We start from the raw sequence: 21,580 nt of genomic DNA, 5'->3' as shown, positions 1-21,580 counted from the left end.
AAGAGCCAAGTAGCAGGCTATCAGAAATTGGCATTATCTTAGCGGTGACAAAACAGCTACTTACAAAGCAAATTACACATTTCTGCATTAAACACTGGAATGACATGCTTGTCTGGAATATGCTCATCATTTTTTTGACTGTATCTGGCTTTCAGCTTAAGCAAGCAATAAGAGATGAGCATGTATTGTCTCACTATACTCACATCAAAAGTTACCTCATGTCTTCTGTTAAGAGCAACGTTTAAAAATCAACACCCAAAAATGTGTTTTCACAGAAGACTAAATGACAGGGTAAAACACATTACACAAATACTGAATTAAGATGTTATACATTTATACATATATACTCTTTACAGTTCCTCAAAAAGCAGAGGAAACTGCATTTAATTTAAAAGAAGAGTACACCGTGCTTCCATTAAAAGCTATCACTAGCAGAAAGATGATGTAACTTGTTTTTAATTCTATCATTCATAACTCATTCATCCCCTTTCTGCAGGCATCCTTGTGGCCATTCTGGAAATTAGATTCTTCATTAATATAATTAAATGAAACAGTTTTAATTGAAAATATAATTATAATTAATAAAATTAAATTGGAATTAAGGTATTTTTATAAAATATTTATGTCTAAAAATATTTATTTATAAATATTAAAATTCAAGGATGAACTAACCAAAACAAGCAGAGATTCTGTTGAAAGTGCAAATTCAGACTTTTCAAAACAAATCATATTTGTGTTAGTAAGTAGGAGAAGAGTTGGTTTATAACTTCATGAATTCAGGAAGATTTTATTGTTGCTTCTACAGACTTGTTTCATGTAAAAACGACTTACAATTTGCTGTTTGTCATTGTTCGATTTCAAAACAAATCAAATTGAATGCAATTAATTACACAATTTCTACATAAAATCCAATTAAGTACTTATATTTGAACAATAACAAAAACAGACCTAGAAATGAATAATTTTAACATATCTAAAAAACAACAACAACAACAACAAGTCACTGACCTCATGGTTGAAGAGCTGTGTATCTGCATTCTCTGTCAGAAGCACTGGTCCAGAAAACAAGGTGTTCTCCACATTGTCCAGCCAAGATGAGGTGGCTGTGACTGCTGAATACAGCTGCTGCTCCATCTGAATACCTTGCCTTTCTTCTGAACTTGCAGCCTGCATGCCCAACAGCAAGAATAACTGTAACAGTAGTTCTGCATTCTCAAACACAGAGGGTTTGTACCAAGACCACAGATTAAGAGATAAAGATGACCACTGTGAGCAGTATTACCTGATCAGTAGCGTCCTCCACAGCCTGACTGAATCCACTGTATAATGACTTCAGTGTGGACTTGTCCTGGACCCGCTCATCTCCTTTGTAGATTGGAGTGGCAGAAGCGTTTACTCGAGCAGTTCTGGAGTAAACCTGGTAAAAACAGCCATGATCACTACAAACCAATCAATATTGTAGTTATGTGACAGAAAATCAAAGAAACTAGTTTTATACAGATTTTCATGTATGATAAGAGAGACTGGGATAACAGTACTGGTTGCTTTGTGTCCTGCTCTAGGGTGCTCTGCAGAAGCTGCAGTTTGGTGGCCATGTCTTTTCTCAGGCTTTCCCATCTCTGCCTCCTCTGCCCCAGGGTAGCCTGGCTCTTTTGCTCTGGCTCTGGAGTGGCTGCTTCATTCACACTGCAGAGAAAGTGTAAGCGGTGTTAAAGATAGGGAGAGTTATGCTCATGACACACTAGAGTGAAATCTAAATATGGCTACACTACTACATAAGGTACACTGCATTTGTCAGTCACCACAGACTCAATTATTAAGTTAACGGGGAAAGATGCAGACAAAAGTCCTTCAGACCGATGAAATGCTTCATACTAGACAAACTTATTTAACACTGTATTCTCATTATTAATATTAGATATTGAACTCAGAAGATTCACTGGCCATTTGGTTAATGAATAAAATGACTTAGTTTGTACTGTGGACAACACAAACCCTGTTCCAATCACCACCGTTGTAAAGAAATCTGAGTCGATAAGTTTCTGGATGGTGTACCGTTTCATGTCAAACCACTCTGAAACCACTCTTAACAACTGAATAACGCAGAACATGTGTAAATTGGTGGAATTCAACTTTAAATGCCAGTTAACTGCAGTAAACCCAAACTCAAAGGTCACAAATCTAGATCCCATCATTTGAAAGAGATAGAATTATTGTCCAGAAATAATAAGATGGCTCAAACCTGGCACTGATGGGTGAAGCCTGCTGGGTGAGGATCTCCTCTCCACGGCTAGCCACAGATTTCAGTAGCTTCTTCTGCTCAGCCAGCTGCTCCTCAAGTTCCTTATTACACAAAGAATTTGATATTATTATATCAATTATCATATATTATTATTCATATAAATATATATATTTTTATTATTATTATTCTTAAATTCTCAAACTGGGGTGATTCATTAAAACAAATTAATTTAAAAACTCAAATATGAGCTATTTATGGGATTCCTAACAAGTGGATAACACCACAACGAAAAATCTACTAAACCTTTTGTCTCTGGAGGGTGTCCTGGTGCTGCAGGCTCCGTGTGGAGCGGGCCTGGGCCAGCCAGTCCTGTACATTAGGACTTTGAGAGAGACTGGAGTCCGACTCACTGTCAGACTGCTCCTGTTGCGAGCCCTGCAGTCAAAATGTAAATCCTGAAATCACTTTTTTATTCAGTATGAGGTTTAATAAGTACATCATAATTACTTTTGCCAAAGTAAACAGCTGGCCAAAAGATGAGTGTAGGTGATTAATTGCTCAGGCAGATCATTAAAAAAAATCACTTAAATTGTGAATTAGAGAGAGCAGTTCTAAGCTTTCACAGCAACTGTAAGATCATAAAGCAAAGATCATTTTGCTCATTCCTGGTCTTAAGTGAGTTGAATGGAGAAAATTAAATGTCATGCACCAAAAAATTAAATTCCTTGTCCCATTCACCAAAGAAAACATAATGACATTCAATTTTATTTGTACAGAGAGAATTGCCACAAGCGCAATGAATATGGATGGAGCAGAAATTATTTCATTCATTACATTCAGTATCTGCCATTTCAGCTCTTCCCATGCTAATGTAGCCTTGCAGGACACATAAGTTTAAGGTTTTGTGAAAGGTGGGCGTTTCAAAACAGTTGCACTATCATGGATTATGAATAATAACATTGGCCATTTGCAAGACATTTTCTTAAAGATTAAGAGAAATAAAGGGATTTCACTTTCAACAATCACTAGGCATCATTATGCATTTTGCTAAAAGTTACTGTAATGTAGTGTTCATGACATCTTAAGATATTCTTCTGTCAGGTGCTAATTAATTTTGCTTTCATGATAGGCCCAATACAACTGTGGTTGCATGGAGACCGTACCTGGATATTGATCTGTTTGTTCTGGAGCATCCGCTGTAGCTCCAGCAGGCTTCCCTTTAAGGTGCGCAGTTTCCTGGCTAGCTGCTCAGCCTCGTCCCTGGTCTCAGGCTGGCCCTCCAACAGCAGAGCTTCACTGTGCATGGACAGCTCAGAAAGTGTCAGCACCTTCTCTTCAATCTCCAATAGCATGTTCTGCAGCAGCAACAGGAGAGACGCCAGTTCAAACATGGCTGAGAGCAAGAGCTAAGAGCTACAGCTAGTGGTGTCTGTAGTTCTGCACAGGTTGCTCTCATCCTAGGCCCCTATCCACCACACCATGAGCACAACACATTAATCTTAATCCTTCACGTGCCATGTTCCCAATACACATCCGTTCTATAGAGTGAAAGTCCAGTGTTCTAACATGGTGCTCCTTTCACTATTTTAAATGTTTTGTTCAGTGTTTGCAAAGGTAGCCAAGGACCAGCAGTGTTGCCCAAATGACCAGGATCCTATCAGTTTGTAACCTTCAGCCACTCCCTGCAAGGTAGGTACTGACACTCCCACACATTCTTCTAGCCAATGAGCAGCAACCTGATACATGAATATGAAAGCAGGGCTGGCCAACTTTGCTGCCAGCACCAATCCAGTGAGAGGAATCTGCTAATCACCTGAAAGCCACCACAACCACCAGTGACCATTTCACTGAGACATATGCATAATCTGCTTAAAGCTCGTGCTACAGCAGCTTAGGAACCTAACCATCTGAGTGCTCTGAGGTCTTCTAATACCACTATTATTTCTTTAGTTCTCCTCTTCTGCAAAGAACTGAGGAAATAATGAGCACCACAGTATCCTATATTATTTTACTGGGTCTGTAGAACTGTGTGTGAAATTAAAAATGTATATGGTCAAGCAGTAAATTGTGCTGCATGGTGGACATTTTTGCATGTCTGTACTAAATGTGGCCAGTAGAGAATGCTCTAACCTGACAGTCTGAGAGCTGCTCTTCCATGTCTGAGTCCTGAGGGGTGGAGCTGAGCATGCTACGTGTACTCAGGAGCCATTGGTCAAGCTCATCCACCTGACTGAGGTAGTGCTGTAAGGCCTGTTCCTGCTGCTGCTTCTCCAGACGATCGCTCAGACGCTCCTGCACAAGCCACACCACAAATCACCTTTTATTACATGCTTTAAGAATATTACTAAATGTAACTTTTTCTAACTAGGGCAAAGGGTGATTGCCTAATTAAGAAAAGAGTCACAGACTGCAATAAATGGTGGAGAAAGGAAACTGAATTGGCTACGATTCTGCACTAAATATGGTAATAGTGTACCTCTAGAAGCTGTTGTTTTCCAGAGGCTTTCATTTGGATTGTGGCCATACGCTCAGACAGCACTGTGAGGGTAGACTGCATGGCTAGCTGCTCAGCTGTGTCAGAGTCCAGTGCATCAGAAATGAGCTCCTCTGCAAAACTGGACTGAAGATCATCAATTTCTTTCTGCAGCTTGAAAACGTCCTCCATAATACTCTGAAACGATCAAGATAGATGGCTAAATGAATACTTCAGAGAATGCAGTGGCAACTTGGCTTGCAGAAACCAAATATATCAACTTTTTGAAAAGACATCATATGCAGAATATGAACAAGTCAATTATTTGAAATGAAGAAGTACAGAACCTGTCTGCAACAGGAATCTCTCACCTGATGCAGGATCATCTGTCTGTCTGGACTAAGATCAGGCAGAGGTGGTTCACTCAGTTTGGCCTCTATAGACTCCATCTTTGAGGAAACGGACTGCAAAGAGCCTTGGTATCGCTGCTGTCTCTCCAGGGCCTCATAAAGTGTTCTTTGCTTTTCACTGATCTGTGACATGAATGAGGTGCAATCTAAATTGCAACATCTAGTTCGATATTTAAAAGCAACAGCACCCACTGGTCTCTCAGCATTTATATCACATACCACATTTTTCAAGGTCTCCCATGAACGCTGAAGGTCTTCTAGGTTAGCAACGGACTCCAGGGTAGGATCATACAGCTCCTGTATAGGAGCTCTGGTGAGAGTAGCTCGACCAATGCATGACTAAAACAAGAAAGTACCCAAAACCAGTGAACACCCAGTACATGCTATACATTACTAATGAAAAAAGACACGAGACCACTGACACATGGACAACACGAATCTCTGCGGAGCTGAAACCTGAAAGGAATCTAATTTGACATGCCTGATCAATCATGAAGGGTCAAGTCAAGCTCAAGGATTTCAGTTAAATATAAAATTTAATGGAAGCAAAGATCTACTGAGCTCTGAAGGAAAATAAAGCTGTAAGTAATTAATTGTTATTAAAGAAAGCAAAGTGCATGCAACAAGTGCTCTGCCATTAGCAAGAGTACCTTGCTAAGCGAGGCCTCAGTGTTAGTGATAGGAGAAGGAGAGCGACAGAAAGGAGGAGAAGAGATCTCGCTGTTGGTGCCCTCTTCTCCAGACTCCTCCGTAACAGGAGACAGGAGGGTGTGACTGCGACCAGCTGTCATCTGACACCACATACAGCAATAAGGGTTGAAAGAAGACAGAGGAAAGAATCAGATGAATTCGGATACTTTGGCCTGGACAGTTACAAAGGGTCCTGTGATTGGAAACTAAGGAAGAGTTCAGAAATGTGTGAATCTGGAATTTCTCAGTAACTGTTAGCCCAGACCATGCACTTCAGTACGATGCTCTGCAGTATTCCCCACAATGCAAGACAAATGGACTGCTGCTCACCATGACCGTGGAGGGCTTAGCTTGTGCAGGTCTGTCCGCTTCTTGCACACCATCAGTCAGGTCCTCTGCATCACTCACAGTCAGCAGCATGGTAGCATGTTTAGCTTTGACTGTCAACATTTTACATTTAGAGTTCAGAGATGCAATCTGCTCCTGATAGCCTTTGATTTTCTGCGCCAGATCCTGTTTAGGAAACCAATTATTACCAGTTATTTCAATGGACCTAAACGTTCACACAAAAACGTCTTCATATCAAAAAAAGCTGAGGTGAATTACAGAATTGTAAGAAATCACAGCATAAGCAGGGCAAAAAGGTGTGCAATTTCGAATTCTTTTCTGTCTGTATTAGTCCATGCTAACCTCATGGTGGCGTATCTGCGTCTGCAGCTCCTGGATATTGCTGGAGGGAACAGGTCTATCCTGGATGACCCGGTGAGCGTCCTCAATCAGGCCCTGCAAATGCCTCACCTCTTGCTCATACTGCTCATACTGGACCACTGCCTCCTGACAGTGAACAAACAGATTTATTGAAATATTTTTTATCACATAGATATATCATAAATATAGTACCTTGCATATTTCTGTCACTGCTAAAACCGCTCCCCAATATCTTCACAACATCAAATTATAGCAAGACAGTGGAATTATCTGTGAGCTTTATAATCCTTACAATGTGATTTGTACAGCTGTAATTGAGCCAACATTCTCAGCATGGTCTGTCTATAGATGTATGAATGAACAGCCAGAGCGCTAAATGAAACAAAGCCATTACAAGCTGATTACTCAGAGGGTAACTGTCAGGGCCTCCAAAGTAAGCCTGATAATTTGGTATAACAATTTCTGGAAACAAAAATAGTCTGTTATTTTTAGTTCATTTTATTTAATAGAATTATTGTGCTTGCTGTACTGGAAATCTGTGTTTTAATAGTACCTAATAATTTAGAGTCAGAGGAATCAACCAATCACCAATCAACATTGGTGGGATTAATTTTATGAGAAAAAAAAACATCACTCTCTGCATTCTCAAAATCATAGATATGCTCTAGATACGTTTTAAGAGCCCTAGATAAGCAATATTCTAACCAGGATTCAGTCAGTTGTAAGACAGCTCTATACCAGGATACACAATATATACATACATACATACACTACAAGGTACAATATATGCGAATGTCTGTTACAAGCTTCAAATAAAACATATTAAATATTTTTTGCAAATTTCAAATGTCCATGTTTAATATAAAACAGCCAAAAAGGTTAATGCGCACTAGCCTTAGCTTAGCACTACTATACTGTAAGAACTCCCACAGCAGAAATGAACATTTTTGAATAGATGTTTTTATTTTTTCTTGTTTCTGTTGAGCAATATTTGACATTTATGTCTCAGACTAAAGGCCTACATCTAACAGTGACACTTTGCCACTGGTGCAGTTGTTGGATACATTCATAATAAACACTTAAAAGACCAAATAATCGTAGTGGCCCCTACCTGTAGAATATTGCATTGTTGAATGGCAGTGTGCTGCAACTGGCTGGCCTCCTGCTGGAGGCTATGGGCAGTGCGGCAGATAGACAGGCTCATCATCACCTCCACTGGCACACGAAGAGCACTCTGACACACCTGCACTGCCTGCACCTGCTGCTTGAAGCTCTCCATCTCTGACAACAGACGCTGCAAGACAGAAGTTCCTCTTAAGCACAAACTTTTTTTTTTTCAGTCATTTACGTAAAAGGGCTGGATTCAGAGACCTTACTAGAGAGAAATGTTACCTGTCTCTGGGCTAGCTGTTCTTTGAGGCTCAGGCGGGCCAGTTCAGGTGAGGTTAGGGTGGCCTGCACCTGATCCAGAGCTACATGCAGGGTTTTTACTTCAGTCTCAAATTTCTCCATGTCCTGATGAAGAGAATTCAACATGTGTTTACTATGCTGCCTTTCTGCTGCCTAGTTTTACAATCTACTTTTTTCTTTAACAGGCCTTCAATAAACCCACAATATATGTCAAGAAGAGGTTGCACCAAAAAATGTGGGAAGAGAAAATGAGAAAAACATATCCATGATAAACTGTAAAAGCTGTAAAAGATACTATTGACAACTGAGTACATTGATTTAGTGTGATGTAATTTATAATGATAAAATATCGTATATACACCTAAATTTTATATAGCTTCCTTCAAATTACTTGAAACTGCACCAGCATGACTGTTTTATTTAAGAGACAAAATTGGTTTTGATATTCCAAACTTTTGAATGGTAATTACAAATTTTTGAGCAGCAGTGCAATGTTTAACTGTAGGGGGAAAAGGTAGAAAGCTGAAGCCACAGCACCTTAGCAGCATCCTGTAGACTCTGCAGACGTGACCTGATAGCATCCTCCAGCTCCTCCGTGTGACGGCTTAGCTCAGCCACCTGCTGGCCCATAGCTTCCACCTGCAGAGCCTCAGACAACAGCTCCACCTTCTCATGCATAGCTTCCAGGTCACCATGAAGCTCCTTTGATTCACGCAACACAGACTGCAGACCGAGAGATCACATTACATTATTGCATTAAAATCATTGTCTGTCACCAAAAAACGCACACTGTAAAAACTTCCTTTTATGCAAAATGAGCATGCAATGCGGCTGACCTGATACATTCTGATCTGCTCCTGCAAGTGTGAGGAGGAGTTCCAGATGATGTTGGCCTTAACAAGGCTTCTAGCTCGCTCTGTCCACTTCACTATAAACTCCAGCATCTCATTGTACTCATCCAGATGTGCATCAGCCTGGTGAACAGAGAGTATAATTTTTCACATCAATTTGTTATTCCTTTTTTTAGCATGTGGTAAAACAAATAAATACATAAATCATACAAATATATAAAGTATTTTGTCAGAGTTTCTTCTAGCTTGAATAGAGGTTATTTGTAGTTTAAAAGCAAAAACAATTTAACATAAAAAAGTCTATTTAATGCTAGTCCTTACCTTCTTTAGCCAGACTGTCCTATACTCAGCAAGGCGGAGAGTGTGGTGGTGGATCTCTCCTAACTTAGCAATAGTATCACCAAGTTGTTTGGCCAAAAGTGGGTTACGTCGACTAAAGTCCTGCACAGCAGCGTCTAGTTCTGCAAGTGTCCTACCACAGCTCTCTAGCTCGTCACAGAAACCCTAAATAAAAACAATGGTAGGGAGGAACACATGACATTAGTACCAAACAAAACTCATTTATGCATTTAAATATAGATAACACGCAACAAGAAAACAACATACTCGTGTTTCTTCTTTGGCTTGATTAATGTCAGTGGCCTTTTCTTTCAGTGTTGTAGAAATGTTTTTCATTTTCTCAGACACATCATGGATTCTGGAATTAAACTCTTCCTTGATAACTCTGGTCTTCTGAATGTCTCTTTCCTTGGCTTGGACCTTGAAAAGTATATTTAAACCATTTGAACACAAAATCACACAATCGTAGAGTCTGAAGGTGTTTTTCTGTTATACCGGTCATTCAACAGTCAAATACTTAACAACTCAAAACAACTGGTTTAAATATTACTGAATATTAATTTCAAGGTTATGCATTAAGTCCACTTGCCTTGGTGTACTAGATCATGGCAAAGTAAAAAAAAAAACAGCACAAGCAATTCAAGCTATTGTGAGAGACTTGAGACTGATGATCTACCTGATCTTCAATTGAGCCTAGTGCCAAGGCTACTTCAGCCAGTTGCATGGAGATTTCTGATGGCAGGATTGTGTACAAGTCCAGATACTTGCTCTGTTGTTGCTCTGCGATTTTATCGACATTCTGCCGATGGATGATGAGTTCTCCGTGCATTACCTACGCACAAAGAAAATAGTCCATTCCACCTACACTTCATGATCTTAAATAAAAACGTGTCTTAAGGTGTTTGTCAAAAAAAATGGCTACAATTGGGAATGTCTAAGACTCAAACTAAAAAATTTGTCACCTCCAGCTCTTGTGTGAGAATGTCCATATCAGCAGTAGGGTTGAGCAACAGCTCTCTGGAATTCTGGATCCAGCTTTTCACCAGGCTCAGGCTTCTCTCCACATCTTCTCTGTCTTTCAGTTCCTGATAAACACGTGCTCTACCTGCCCTGGACTTCTGCAAGAGGCTAAGACAGACACAAAACAAACCAATATATGAAGTTTCTAACTGATGCATATCAACTGAAGATCAGAATCTTCAACTGGTTAACAACTGCCCAATATGCAAAATCTTACACTGTTTTGATCTTTACCTCTCAAACTGATCTTGCACAGCTTTGATCTCTTTTAGGCTGGGCAGTTGATCAAGGTCAGCAGTAGGTGCTGCGACCTCAACATCATGTAACAAGCTGAGGGCATACTGCCGCAGGAGTGTGAGTGAGGACAGTTCCCTCTCCAGGTCCTGAGTGACCATTTCATGCTGCTCCAGATGAGACTGCAGTGTGGCTTTAGATGCTTTTTCTACAGCACATTCAGGAACACGACTCCTTAGATCTTCTGCCACAGCTCTTTCCTTCATCATCTGATAAAACAAACAAAAAAAATTAATAAGACTTCAGCACAGTAAGCAAATGTATCACTGGTAGCTTGCATATCCCTGTTGTTGAAAGAAAACCTTGCACCTCCAAAATGGTAACTTTACAGGAGAAGGAAAAAACCTACTAATGGAACTAGATGTTTTTCCAAGTCTTTCTGGGTCATGTCTTTTAGTCCATTCATCATGAAATTCACATACAATGTAAAGGGTAGCAGGTATTTTTAAATTATATAAAAAACTGAAAAATGTCAAAATTGCAGATACATGGTTTTCTTCAGACAGCAGCAATATGCTCTATGCCTGTCCTACATATAAGAGGGTACCTTTTCTCTGAAAGTTTTCCATTCATGAGCTGTATCCTCCAGCACCCTCTCTTGGCCTCGAGCCACACTGCGCAGTCTAGTCCAGCGCTGCCATACTGTGGTCATTGATCGACTAATGGTGGCTTTGCTGGCATCACTGCCAATCAGCTCCAGCTGAGACGCTTGCTCTTCCAGACCAGTCAGCTTCTCCTGGAATCCATTCACCATGGACACCAACGACTGCAGGACAAAGAAGAACTTGCCAAATGGTCAAATCTTTTTATTTATAGCAAAGAAAAAAGATTATTTCATTATATCCTGATTTAGCTGTACATGTTCTCTTTACCTTATGACTCTTGAGTTTCTCCTCTGCCTCCTGATTAGTTGCAGCCTTGGCTGTAGAGAACTCAGTAAGCTTTTTCTCTACCTCGTTCATAAGTTCAATAACTGTCTGTCTGGCCTCTTGATAGGTTTTCCATTGTACCACACAGCTGGCAACAAAAATATGAAGAATATTTGTTACTGGAAAATTATGCAACCTGCATGTTTCATGATGTGTGGACAGATTGTTGTGAAAATAAAAATGCACATTTTCACCATTTGACCAAAGCAAACAAAAGCAGCCTGTATGACAAAAATGATGCATATTGCAATAAGCCTTTGTAAATGTTTTAAGTAATTAATTAATACTTAAATAATACTTTATTAATCCCACAAACAGGGAAATTCCAACTCCACATTTAACCCATCCATGAAGTGAAACACCACATACACACTAGTAATGCCCTGTACCTGTTCAAGACATCCTGGTGACACTGAAGCTGATCTCTGACTTCTACTCCTCTTTGCTGAGCAGACTCCACGCTCAGCCTTAGCTGTTCTTTGGCTGTAGGGTTCACAAGGTTCTCCAACTGGGGTGGAAGTGCCTCAAGCTCTTGCAGGACACATAGGAAATCCTGCTCAGTGGCCATGATGTCCTCCTGTTGCCGCAGGCATTCTTCGTAGTTTTCTACATCAACCCCCAGACTGGCCTGCTGCAAAAAACCTACAGCATCTTCAAGCCACTCACATGCTGCCTGCATTCGTGAATGGTACTTCTGGCACAACGCCAGTGCTTGCTCCAGTGTGATCTGAAAAACAAGTAGAAAAATAAGATGGTCACTTTGAAAAACACTTAACTTCAAGGTAGAAAGTACAGTATGATTACACATAAATTCTAAACAATCAGAATAATCTTAGACTTACCTGCTTAGAGCTGAGGGCCTGTTGTACATCAGCTTCCAGTTTTGCCATTTCTTGCAGACTAGAGTCCACGTGAGCTGGGACAAGTTCATTAGCACTAGTATACTTCTGCTTCTCCATGGTACTCAGAGCAGCCACGATCCTAAGTCGAGACTGTACTTCCTCCTGCATGATCTGCTGCTTCCTGATCTCTTCCTGAACCTTCTCCACCTTTACATCTACGACCACAGCACAGCCCAGCTCATCTCTGATCTGCTGTAGCCAAGTCAAAGTGCGCTTCACTTCAGTTTCAAAGTCCTTACTCTGCACAAACCTGTTCTCACACTCCACTATCAACTCCCCAACAGCTGACTGTAGGGACTGGAGTTCCTCTTGCCAGGATATCACTCGCTGCCTAGAGGCCTCATGAGCAGCTGGGTCCATGTGGGTAGCAAGGTTGCCTATCTGCTCCATGAGCCTGGAGAGGTGAGCGCTTGCTCCCTGAAGACTGGCAGCGAGGGCATGGTAATTCTTCAGTCTCTCTTCAGCTGACTGAGTCTCAGCATTGACTTTGACGAGTTGCTCTTTAGTGGCTTTCAACTCAGAGTCAACTTGCATGGCCATTGCTTGATGGTCCTCAAATGATTCCAAAGTGTCATCAAGGTGCTCAACTCGCTGTTCTATCAGCCTCTTTAGACCATTATAGAGGGTGACTAGCTGAGTCATTTCCTCAGGTTGCCAGGGCTGACCGGTACTGCGAAAGCCCTCTTTTTTCTGGTTGAGCTCACTAACTGCCTGGCCAAGATTTGTCAACTCCTCAAGCAGTGCTTTATAATCACGCTGCAAACTGATGACTTCCTCTGTCTGTAGGCCAACAGGCTGAGTCCCAAGGTTGTGGAACTGTTCTTCAAGTTCTTTCAATGCTTTGTGGGTTACATCAATGAACGAGGCATATTCCTGACGTGCAAGAATGGCTTGATGTATTTTCTCCTGTTTTTCTTTAGCTAGTGCCAGGACATTGTTGTACTGCATTGGAAGAGCATTAAGCTTCTCATCTAAGTAGCAATGATCAATCTCATTAAGAGTAGGCAATATGTCTTGACCTGCCCTTTGGACAATCAGCAGGAGATTCTCATACTCTGTTGCTTGATCCAGTATTTGTTGGTATTTTGTAAGCTGTGCACTAAGTTCTGCATCTCCATTCATGAGATTTATTTCTGGAAATGTCACAATATCTGCTTGTTTCAACCACTGACATATCTTCTCTAGATCTGCCTTAAAGTATTTTCTAGTTACCAGTACTTTTTCCAGTTCCTGAAGTCTTTGGCTGCACTTTTGCAAAGCTACCTCAAAGATATTTTGCAATTCCTGTAACTTGGTTAGCATTTCGGCCCTCTCGACCTCAGTAGCATCTTTCATCAAATCTCTTCCTTGGGACCATAGTGAAGTTAGCTCACTCTGATAAGCTCTCAGGCTGCTCTGGATATTCCTGCAGGTCCTCACCTGCTTTGCCAAGTCATCTGGTAAAAGGGCTATGTAGTCTTCAGCCTGTGCTTTTTTCTCGTTCTGTTGTACCCAGGTGATAGCCTGGCTCACAGCAAGCAGGAACTGGGTCCTTTCTGTGAACGCCTTACTAAGATGTTTCCTTCGCTGGGCCACTTTGATACTCAATGACTCTACCTCAGCCTGGGTCTCTGTAATGAGTTGCTGCAGTCGCTGTCTTTCACTGAGGCCTAGGTGTGCTAAAACCCTGTCTGCGTCACTCATAGCCTGGGAAAGCAGCAGCTGCTTTGCTTCAAGCTCACTGCAAATGCTGAGGTGGTCAAAGAGGAAGCTCTGTGCCAACTCTGGTGGCGGACTCATTTTCATAGCCTCAGATAGAGCAGGCTGCTGCTCCTCAGCCCATTCTCTTGCCTCTTTCAGCCGAGCCTCAACTTGGCTCATGTCCTCAAGTGTCAGGATAGAGTCCTGGATCTTTCTCTCAATGAGGCTCTCTAGATGGGCCCATCGCTGCTCAAAGTGACTGATCTGTTCCTTCACCAGCTCTTTGTCATCCAGATTTAAGTAGTACATCACTTTCTGCTTCTGGTCTTTCAGATCATCAAGAGTACTCTTCTTCTCTTTAAGAGTAATTGACAGTTTCCGGAGAGCCTCTAGATGCTCAGATGAGCTTTCGGCATCAGTTCTGTAACAATTATAGTTAGAATATAATTTCACATTACTTCATCGCGAAACAAGAACTGTTTTTAACTCTGGATTAAGAGCCTACCTTGCTAGATTGTCCCACTCCTTGGAAATCTGTTCAAACAGGGCTTCCATGGCACTGATGCAGTCATGGTAATCCTTTGTCCTCAGCAGATCCTCTTCCCTTTGGGCTTGTAACTTGTTAGCCTGATGGCACAGCTCTAGCCACGCATGACTCAGACGATTAATCTCGGCATGTTCTGGAGAATCCATGCCTTCTGTAAGCTTACTCACACTCTCTGTCATCTTAGTCAAAGTACTCTGCCTGCTTTGCAGCTGCTGTCCAAATTCCTGTTGAACAAGTACATCCGAACAGTAAAAAGTCTTAGATCAGCATACAACCCCAATTCCAATGAAGTTGGGACATTGTGTAAAACATAAAAAAAAAATGAATATGATGATTTGCAAATCCTTTTCAACCTATATTCAATTGAATACATTACAAAGACAAGATATTTAATGTTCAAATGGATAAACTTTATTGTTTTTTGCAAATATTCACTCATTTTGAATTTGATGCCTGCAACACGTTCCAAAGAAGTTGTGACAGGGGCAACAAAAGACTGGGAAAGTTGAGGAATGCTCAAAAAACACCTGTTTGGAACATTCCACAGGTGAACACGTTAATTGGAAACAGGTGAGTGTCATGATTAGGTATAAAGGGAGCATCCCTGAAAGGCTCAGTCGTTTAAAAGCATGGATGGGGCGAGGTTCACCACTTTGTGAACAACTGCGTGAGCAAATAGTCCAACAGTTTAAGAACAACGTTTCTCAACATGCAATTGCAAGGAATTTAGGTATTTCATCATCTACAGTCTATAATATCATCAAAAGATTCAGAGAATCTGGAGAAATCTCTGCAAGTAAGCAGCAAGTAAGCAAAAACCAACACTGAATGCCCGTGGTCTTTGATCCCACAGGTGGCACTGCATTAAAAACCCACATCAATCTGTAACGGATATTACCACATGGGCTCAGGAACACTTCAGAAAACCATTGTCAGTGAACACAGTTCGTCGCTCCATCTACAAGTGCAAGTTAAAACTGTGCCATACAAAACAAAAGCCATATAAACTATATATAAAAAGCCAATTATATATAAAAATATTTGCTATAATTTAATACAGATTTCTACCCCACATTCTAGAAGGATAAGCAGCTTAGAAAAAAATGTACGTGTGTGTGTAGATTTACCCTTAAAATAAAGTTGAAATTCTCCACTTTAGCCTATAGTTATTGTTTTATTTCAAACCCACTGTGCCAAAAAGCCAAAACTGTTTGTTGCCAAACATCACTGTCCTAATGCTTAATAAATTACACCGTATGTTACAAAATCTATGGCACAAGTGGACTTACTTTAGCTTGATCCAGCATGTTCTGGGCAATCTTAGGCTCCAGTTCAGCAGGTCTCCTGGAAAGGCTTTGTAATTGCTGTTCCAAATCTTGGAATAGTGTAGATAGCTCCTGCTTTTGTTCCTTAATCTCTCTCCAGCTATCTGACAGTTGCTGTGCTCTGGCCATCCTCTCTTCAATCTGTGGCATCACATGATACATCAGGAAGAGGGGTTAGAGCTATGAAATAACAATAAAACTTGGTTTGGTTTAAGTTATTTAAAGTTTCAGTCCAAGTTACCAAACTCACCATAGTTTTGATCTGCTGAATTTTAGCAGCAGTGGCTCTCACAGATTCATCTGATAAGTCACACACTGAGCAAACCAGATCAAGATAGGTACTGGCCTGCTCCTGCAGAGCCCTGAAGTGCTTCATCTGCAAAAAAAATAATATTAATAGTATTCATTACAAACACACACACATTTTGTCATGATTGGCCCCTCCCAGTCCTGTCCATGTGTGTTTGTTTTGGTATCTGTAGTCCTGCCCCTCGTTTCGTGACTCCGCCCCTGATTGTTTTCACCTGTCCCTCATTTTCCCTTTGTTACTTAAGCCCTGTGTTTGCACTTTGTCTTTGCTGGTCTTTGTATTTTTGAAATCCAATTATATTTGGATTTGCCCTCAATAAAAGTCGCTTACCTGTTTTAGTGCTTCCTGAAGACCAAAGGGGGTCTGTGAATGTAGTTGTATCTCCTCTTGAACAGTGGAGAGCCAGGTCTCACACTGCTGCAGAGTGTCCTGGTGACTGACGTGCTTCTGTAGTTCTCGGTCAAGACTCTGATACACCTGATGAGGTACAGATTCAGTGTTCAACTAAGGCTACTCATAATAGTACCTATAAGAGAATAGGGTTTGAATAGTAGAATGGGTAGGATGCTGACCCGCTGAGCTGTGCTGCAGATAGCAGAATAGCTGTCTTTGGTTCCTTGCTGGTGAGCCTGAGTCTGCTGGCTGATCTTAGCCTGAACTTGCTCTGAACAGGAACTGACAAGACCATCTCCTTTGTCTTTCAGACTTGTCAAACGCTCTTCAAAGCCAGCTATCTCTTCCATTATTGCCTGAAAAAGAGTAACACATTGCACTATGTTAGATATCCAAGGTAACTTGAGATCATTTAAATTTTGGTCAAAAAACAAATAAAGTAATAAATAATCATTATGTGGTTATGTGCATATAAATGACAAAATACATACCTTGTGTCTTGCTAGCTGCTGTGTGGCCATCTCTAGATTGCCACTTTGCATTGAGTCAGAGGTCACCAGTCTGCTAGACATCTGTAGCAGCCATTTCTCCACCTCTTGTAGTTCACTGTTATAGTGCTCATGCTCTTTCACCCCCTCCACCAACTTCTGTACATGGGCCTGTAAACAATACAACTCCACTTACACTTTCTGATATTCAGCTGACTTCTATTAATGCTAGTTATAAACAGCAACTGTGACCATGGCACAAAAGATTTTGTATACAACACAGTGAGATTCCAACAAAGTTACACAGTGACATAACATGACACAGCTAATGTTAATTACACAGCAAATGCTACGCTCACATAAAATATCCAGTAATGTTCTCACAAAAGCTGACAGCTCAATGTCCAAAACAGGGTACCAAGTTGGAGAGAATTACACTGGTGCAACATGTAACATTACAGGAACTTTAGATAAGCTCTTCAGCCTGCAAAAATCCACTATGGGGCAAAACTGACCACGTTTTTGGGAAGGGCACTATCAAAAGGTGACTGCTAAGCTCCAAGTGCTTTAGTAAGCTCCCTTACTTAGTGCTCAAAAGCAGAAAGATCATTCAGAAGCCATGCTAGCATGGAAACTGGTTTACTGGGCATAGTGAATGACTAATCAGACTTCATCTACGCACATGCAATCATGCACTGAATGTGACCTGTGTTACAGCAAAAAGAGGAAGGAGGAAGTCTGTCACTGAGTGCCTTTGTTGGTTTAAGATCTCGAACCATGTGCAGGTGCAAAAGGAATATCAACTGTGCTTCAAACCAACTCTAAGGTCAGTGGGAATGCAATACAACACTGAAAGTAAAACTGTAAATTTGTGTTTTATTCTAAATTATCATGTAAACAAGGATTCAGTACATGCTCAGGAGAATACCTTGGCTGTGTTGCATAGATCATGATAATCAGCCTGCAGCCTGGTCATGTTCTCACTTATAGTGGGGTCACGCACGGTTTCCAGCAGAGCTTCTCCTTTCTCAATGACAGACTTTACAGCAGGCTCATGAGACTGCACAGTTTGTTGGATTGTCTGTGGAGAGACAACAGAATACTAGAATGAAGTTGCTGTTAATTAGTAAGGTAAATGTATGGTTCCCAATATTAGTCCTGTGGTAGCCCTGCATTACACAGCTTACTGTTTCCTGCTCTAATGCAACTTTTTAAACTAAAGAATGGTGTGATAGTTAGCTTGTAAGATGAATCAGCATCAGGAAATGTCATGAGGTGACCAAGCTTATTAAATGCAAATTCAGAGAAAGACACAACAAATGTATACATAAATTATGCAATATATGTCTTGGGGTGTAACAATTTGATTCATGATACCGAGTTCACAACACATTTTTGCATTGAGATATCACATATCATCATGATATTACATATTCTAATATGCTTTGTTACACCCCTAATACTCATAGCATTCCAAAGGCATCATGTAATTGCACAGCCACCATTTTGGTAGGGAGCTTTAAGTTCATTTGGCAGTGCAGGGGATGTTTGAGACAACAATGTCACAAACAATCCATCAAAAGTAGTAAGCACATTTTTGGAAATCTCAGTTTAAAACTAATTTTGAATGTGCATGAACCAATATATGTGAGTGTATTGCATTGATTGCTGTTGTTGTAGTGATAACAAACGAAGCTGAATTCTACTTACTTATTGAGTTATTTATGCTAAGTTCTAAACTGCATACTAAATAGTATGCAAAAATAGTACACTACCATTAGAAGTGACTTCATTAGGGTAGTAGGTGAAGTATAGCTTTGGGACACGGAATTAGATCAGCCAGTGAGATTCTATGTGACTCACCTTGTATTTAGCTAATTGGGCCTTTTTTTGGTAGAGTTCAGCTTTAAGTTCCACAGGTGAGGCTAGTAGAGATTTGGTCTCTGCAAGCCACTGGCTTTGAGCCTTATACTTGTCTAGAAAGTCTTTAGACAGCTGAATGCATTTCTCCTGAGAACTGATTTCAGCCCGCAGGGCTCCCATTAGCTCCTCTAGCTGAGAGAGACGGGTGTTAATCTCTTCTTTCAGCTGCTCGGCTTCCGACTCCTCCAGAAAGGCCATGGCCCGTTGTGTTTTCTCCCGCATGGTCTTCAGGAAAGCGTGACCCAGCTCCATATCACCTTGTAGAGCCTGTGACATCAGATTGAAAATAGCAGAGGTAAATATGAATATATACAGCTAATAAGTTTTTTTAAAGCTCTGTGAGTGAAAAGCAAACTGAGAAAGCTGTTCATACTGCTAGGGATCATGACACCATTCTTTCTGTACCTCTAGTTTTTTCATTTTCTTCTCCATAGCAACACGATCTACAACATCAATACTGATGGCCACACTGCTGAAGTTCTTCTGGGCGGTGCTCAGCCAGTCAGAGAAGGTGCTGAATACGCTGTGAGCTTCTTCAATACCAGACACTTCCTCCTTCAGCTGTTTGATGGTTTCCTAAACCATGGAACAATGGAAAAGTCTGTATTGTGTTTGTGTGTATCATGTGTATGTACACATGTGTGTGTGTGTGTACATGAATCATACCATGAGATGCAGTAGTAGGGCATGATAGCGTGAGGTAAGCTGTGTAGCTCTTGTGCTGACTCGACTGCTGATGTGAGTCTCCTCTAGGACTTGCTGGGCAAGGTCACTTAAACCCTCTATCTCCTCCTGGTAGACCAGTACTTCCTCATGCCATCCCTACATAAAACAATGAACATCACTTCACTTTAAATACAGGCACAATGCACATACTATACCATATTCTACTCCAGTGTAATTAATGTATTTTGTCTTCTAAATCAGAAATTTAACATCCCAAAGAGTTAGCATCTCCATGAGATAAGTTGCAACACACCTTCAGCAGCTGTAGCTGGGCCTCCTTGGTGGCTCTATCAGAGCGCCTACAGCTGCGTAGATGGCCTTTACTCTCCATTCCTTTTAGCCAGTTATCAAGCCGCTGAAACTTCTGTTCAATCTGCCGGAGCTTGGCTAGGGCACTGTTGAGCTGAGATCTGGTCTCACTAAGCCGGGCTTGGTAACTGCCCCACTCTTGCTGCACTGTTTCCAAAGTGCGATCCTCCAACTGGGGTGCTCCCCATGGGATAACCTGCTCACGACTCACCAACAGTGTGTTGAGCAGAGCCTGTCCCTCTGTGCAGTGTACCTGCAGCTCCTATAGATTGTCAAATACAGATTATACTACAGACTTAATGAATCACAATAACATGCTTCCTATCCTTAAACAAAAATGATGCCAACAAAACTGCAAAGCAGGGTTGCAGAGATAAAGGAACTGTTAGCCAGTGCAAAATCCGACTGGAGTACAAATAAAACATTTATTTCTATTGGACTACAAATGGTGTAAAATCAACAAAATGTAGACATGTTAGTGGAGCAGCCTATTATTACCTAAACATGTTGCTCTTCTGCAGTACAATGATCATTAAATATCAGTTTTAAATACTGGACAAATGGAAGCATCTGTCCTATGCTGAAAATTTAAAGCAAATATTTTTAAGCAAATATTATTGTGCTTGCCTACTACAAAGCTCTATAATAAGACCACTACCACATGGGATGTTATTCCATATAGAGCTAATGAGCAATGATATGCTTTGTGTTCTGACCTGAAGTTTTTGTAGAGTTTCTTCCAGTGTGTCAACATCTCCCTCCAGCTGTGTGTAGCAGCTGAGTTTCTCCTGCTGCTGCTCCAGCCAATCCTTAAACTCATGCAAACAGTGTTGGTACTCCTGATGGGCCAGCACCAGCTCCTCTGCTTTTCCCACTGCCAGCTAAGTAAAAAGAAAACCAGACTTGATTAATTAATATTGCAACATGCTCTGATTGTAAGACCATAACTTGCGACTTAAACTGTATGTGTAAATGTACCTGGGCCCTCTCTTTAACAGTGTTGTACCGCTCCTGCAAGTCTTGAATCTCCAACTGGGTGACATAGTGCTCAGCCATGTTGGAACCTTTCATGGAGATGGTGTCCAGGACAGAGGTATGACTCAGCACTTCCTCATACAACAACTAAAATAAATAAACAAACATTAGTTTACATTAGATGCTCTGGTCAGAATGCATAGTGCCACCTATATTTTCACAAGTTTCTGACAAAGTCAGAGTCAAGGCTCAAGGCAGCAAGTCCTTTGTTGTTTGCAGTCGACTACTGCAAGTAGGTAAGGAAATATGGTATATGCTATGATAACTATTGTGTATAATACTGTATATGGTGCTGCTGACAAAGCATTGACAGATTGAGAGTACCTTGGCCTTGCTAAGGTTGGCAGTTTTATCTCTCATCTCAGAGCACTGCTTGTCTGTGGAGTTAAGACTCTCTTCCACTCGATCAATCCAGCTCACAAACTGCCGCACATCCTCCTGATAACTTGTCCATTGAGACAGAGCTCCCTCCAGCTGACTGTGAGATCACAAATGCAACAACTTCACACACAGCAGCCCCAGAAGCGTATTTACACACATTCTCTTAAAGGTTTGAGTATCATGAGTTGCTCCTCT

General features: G+C 41.0%; 1 protein-coding gene across 9 annotated transcripts in view; it reads right to left on the bottom strand.

The window, feature by feature from the left end:
- syne1b (spectrin repeat containing, nuclear envelope 1b) overlaps positions 1 to 21,580 on the bottom strand; it is a 111,860-nt gene that overhangs the window by 26,376 nt on the left and 63,904 nt on the right. For 8 of the 9 annotated variants that reach the window (XM_037541788.1, XM_017699888.2, XM_017699890.2 and 5 more), the window contains 40 exons: positions 21,329 to 21,482; positions 20,948 to 21,091; positions 20,686 to 20,850; positions 19,914 to 20,231; positions 19,601 to 19,756; positions 19,340 to 19,510; positions 18,875 to 19,201; positions 17,940 to 18,092; positions 17,015 to 17,182; positions 16,703 to 16,879; positions 16,461 to 16,607; positions 16,071 to 16,196; positions 15,785 to 15,961; positions 14,454 to 14,719; positions 12,209 to 14,369; positions 11,756 to 12,093; positions 11,310 to 11,454; positions 10,985 to 11,203; positions 10,378 to 10,646; positions 10,086 to 10,251; positions 9,800 to 9,955; positions 9,391 to 9,543; positions 9,106 to 9,288; positions 8,770 to 8,907; positions 8,471 to 8,656; positions 7,916 to 8,038; positions 7,635 to 7,817; positions 6,506 to 6,649; positions 6,146 to 6,328; positions 5,776 to 5,916; positions 5,345 to 5,464; positions 5,087 to 5,248; positions 4,719 to 4,913; positions 4,373 to 4,534; positions 3,406 to 3,597; positions 2,546 to 2,677; positions 2,243 to 2,343; positions 1,539 to 1,686; positions 1,283 to 1,417; positions 1,009 to 1,167 (listed from right to left, as the gene is read on the bottom strand). In XM_037541788.1, coding sequence (XP_037397685.1) covers positions 1,009 to 1,167; positions 1,283 to 1,417; positions 1,539 to 1,686; positions 2,243 to 2,343; positions 2,546 to 2,677; positions 3,406 to 3,597; positions 4,373 to 4,534; positions 4,719 to 4,913; positions 5,087 to 5,248; positions 5,345 to 5,464; positions 5,776 to 5,916; positions 6,146 to 6,328; positions 6,506 to 6,649; positions 7,635 to 7,817; positions 7,916 to 8,038; positions 8,471 to 8,656; positions 8,770 to 8,907; positions 9,106 to 9,288; positions 9,391 to 9,543; positions 9,800 to 9,955; positions 10,086 to 10,251; positions 10,378 to 10,646; positions 10,985 to 11,203; positions 11,310 to 11,454; positions 11,756 to 12,093; positions 12,209 to 14,369; positions 14,454 to 14,719; positions 15,785 to 15,961; positions 16,071 to 16,196; positions 16,461 to 16,607; positions 16,703 to 16,879; positions 17,015 to 17,182; positions 17,940 to 18,092; positions 18,875 to 19,201; positions 19,340 to 19,510; positions 19,601 to 19,756; positions 19,914 to 20,231; positions 20,686 to 20,850; positions 20,948 to 21,091; positions 21,329 to 21,482 — 9,043 coding nt within the window. The remainder of the gene's footprint in view (positions 1 to 1,008; positions 1,168 to 1,282; positions 1,418 to 1,538; positions 1,687 to 2,242; positions 2,344 to 2,545; positions 2,678 to 3,405; positions 3,598 to 4,372; positions 4,535 to 4,718; positions 4,914 to 5,086; positions 5,249 to 5,344; positions 5,465 to 5,775; positions 5,917 to 6,145; positions 6,329 to 6,505; positions 6,650 to 7,634; positions 7,818 to 7,915; positions 8,039 to 8,470; positions 8,657 to 8,769; positions 8,908 to 9,105; positions 9,289 to 9,390; positions 9,544 to 9,799; positions 9,956 to 10,085; positions 10,252 to 10,377; positions 10,647 to 10,984; positions 11,204 to 11,309; positions 11,455 to 11,755; positions 12,094 to 12,208; positions 14,370 to 14,453; positions 14,720 to 15,784; positions 15,962 to 16,070; positions 16,197 to 16,460; positions 16,608 to 16,702; positions 16,880 to 17,014; positions 17,183 to 17,939; positions 18,093 to 18,874; positions 19,202 to 19,339; positions 19,511 to 19,600; positions 19,757 to 19,913; positions 20,232 to 20,685; positions 20,851 to 20,947; positions 21,092 to 21,328; positions 21,483 to 21,580) is intronic. The other variant, XM_037541790.1, reaches the window with a different exon arrangement.

This window comes from Pygocentrus nattereri, chromosome 10 (assembly GCF_015220715.1).
Source record: "Pygocentrus nattereri isolate fPygNat1 chromosome 10, fPygNat1.pri, whole genome shotgun sequence".
Taxonomy (NCBI): domain Eukaryota; kingdom Metazoa; phylum Chordata; class Actinopteri; order Characiformes; family Serrasalmidae; genus Pygocentrus; species Pygocentrus nattereri.
The sequence above is the reverse complement of the archived record's forward strand: the minus strand, read 5'-3'. Positions and strand labels throughout refer to the sequence as shown.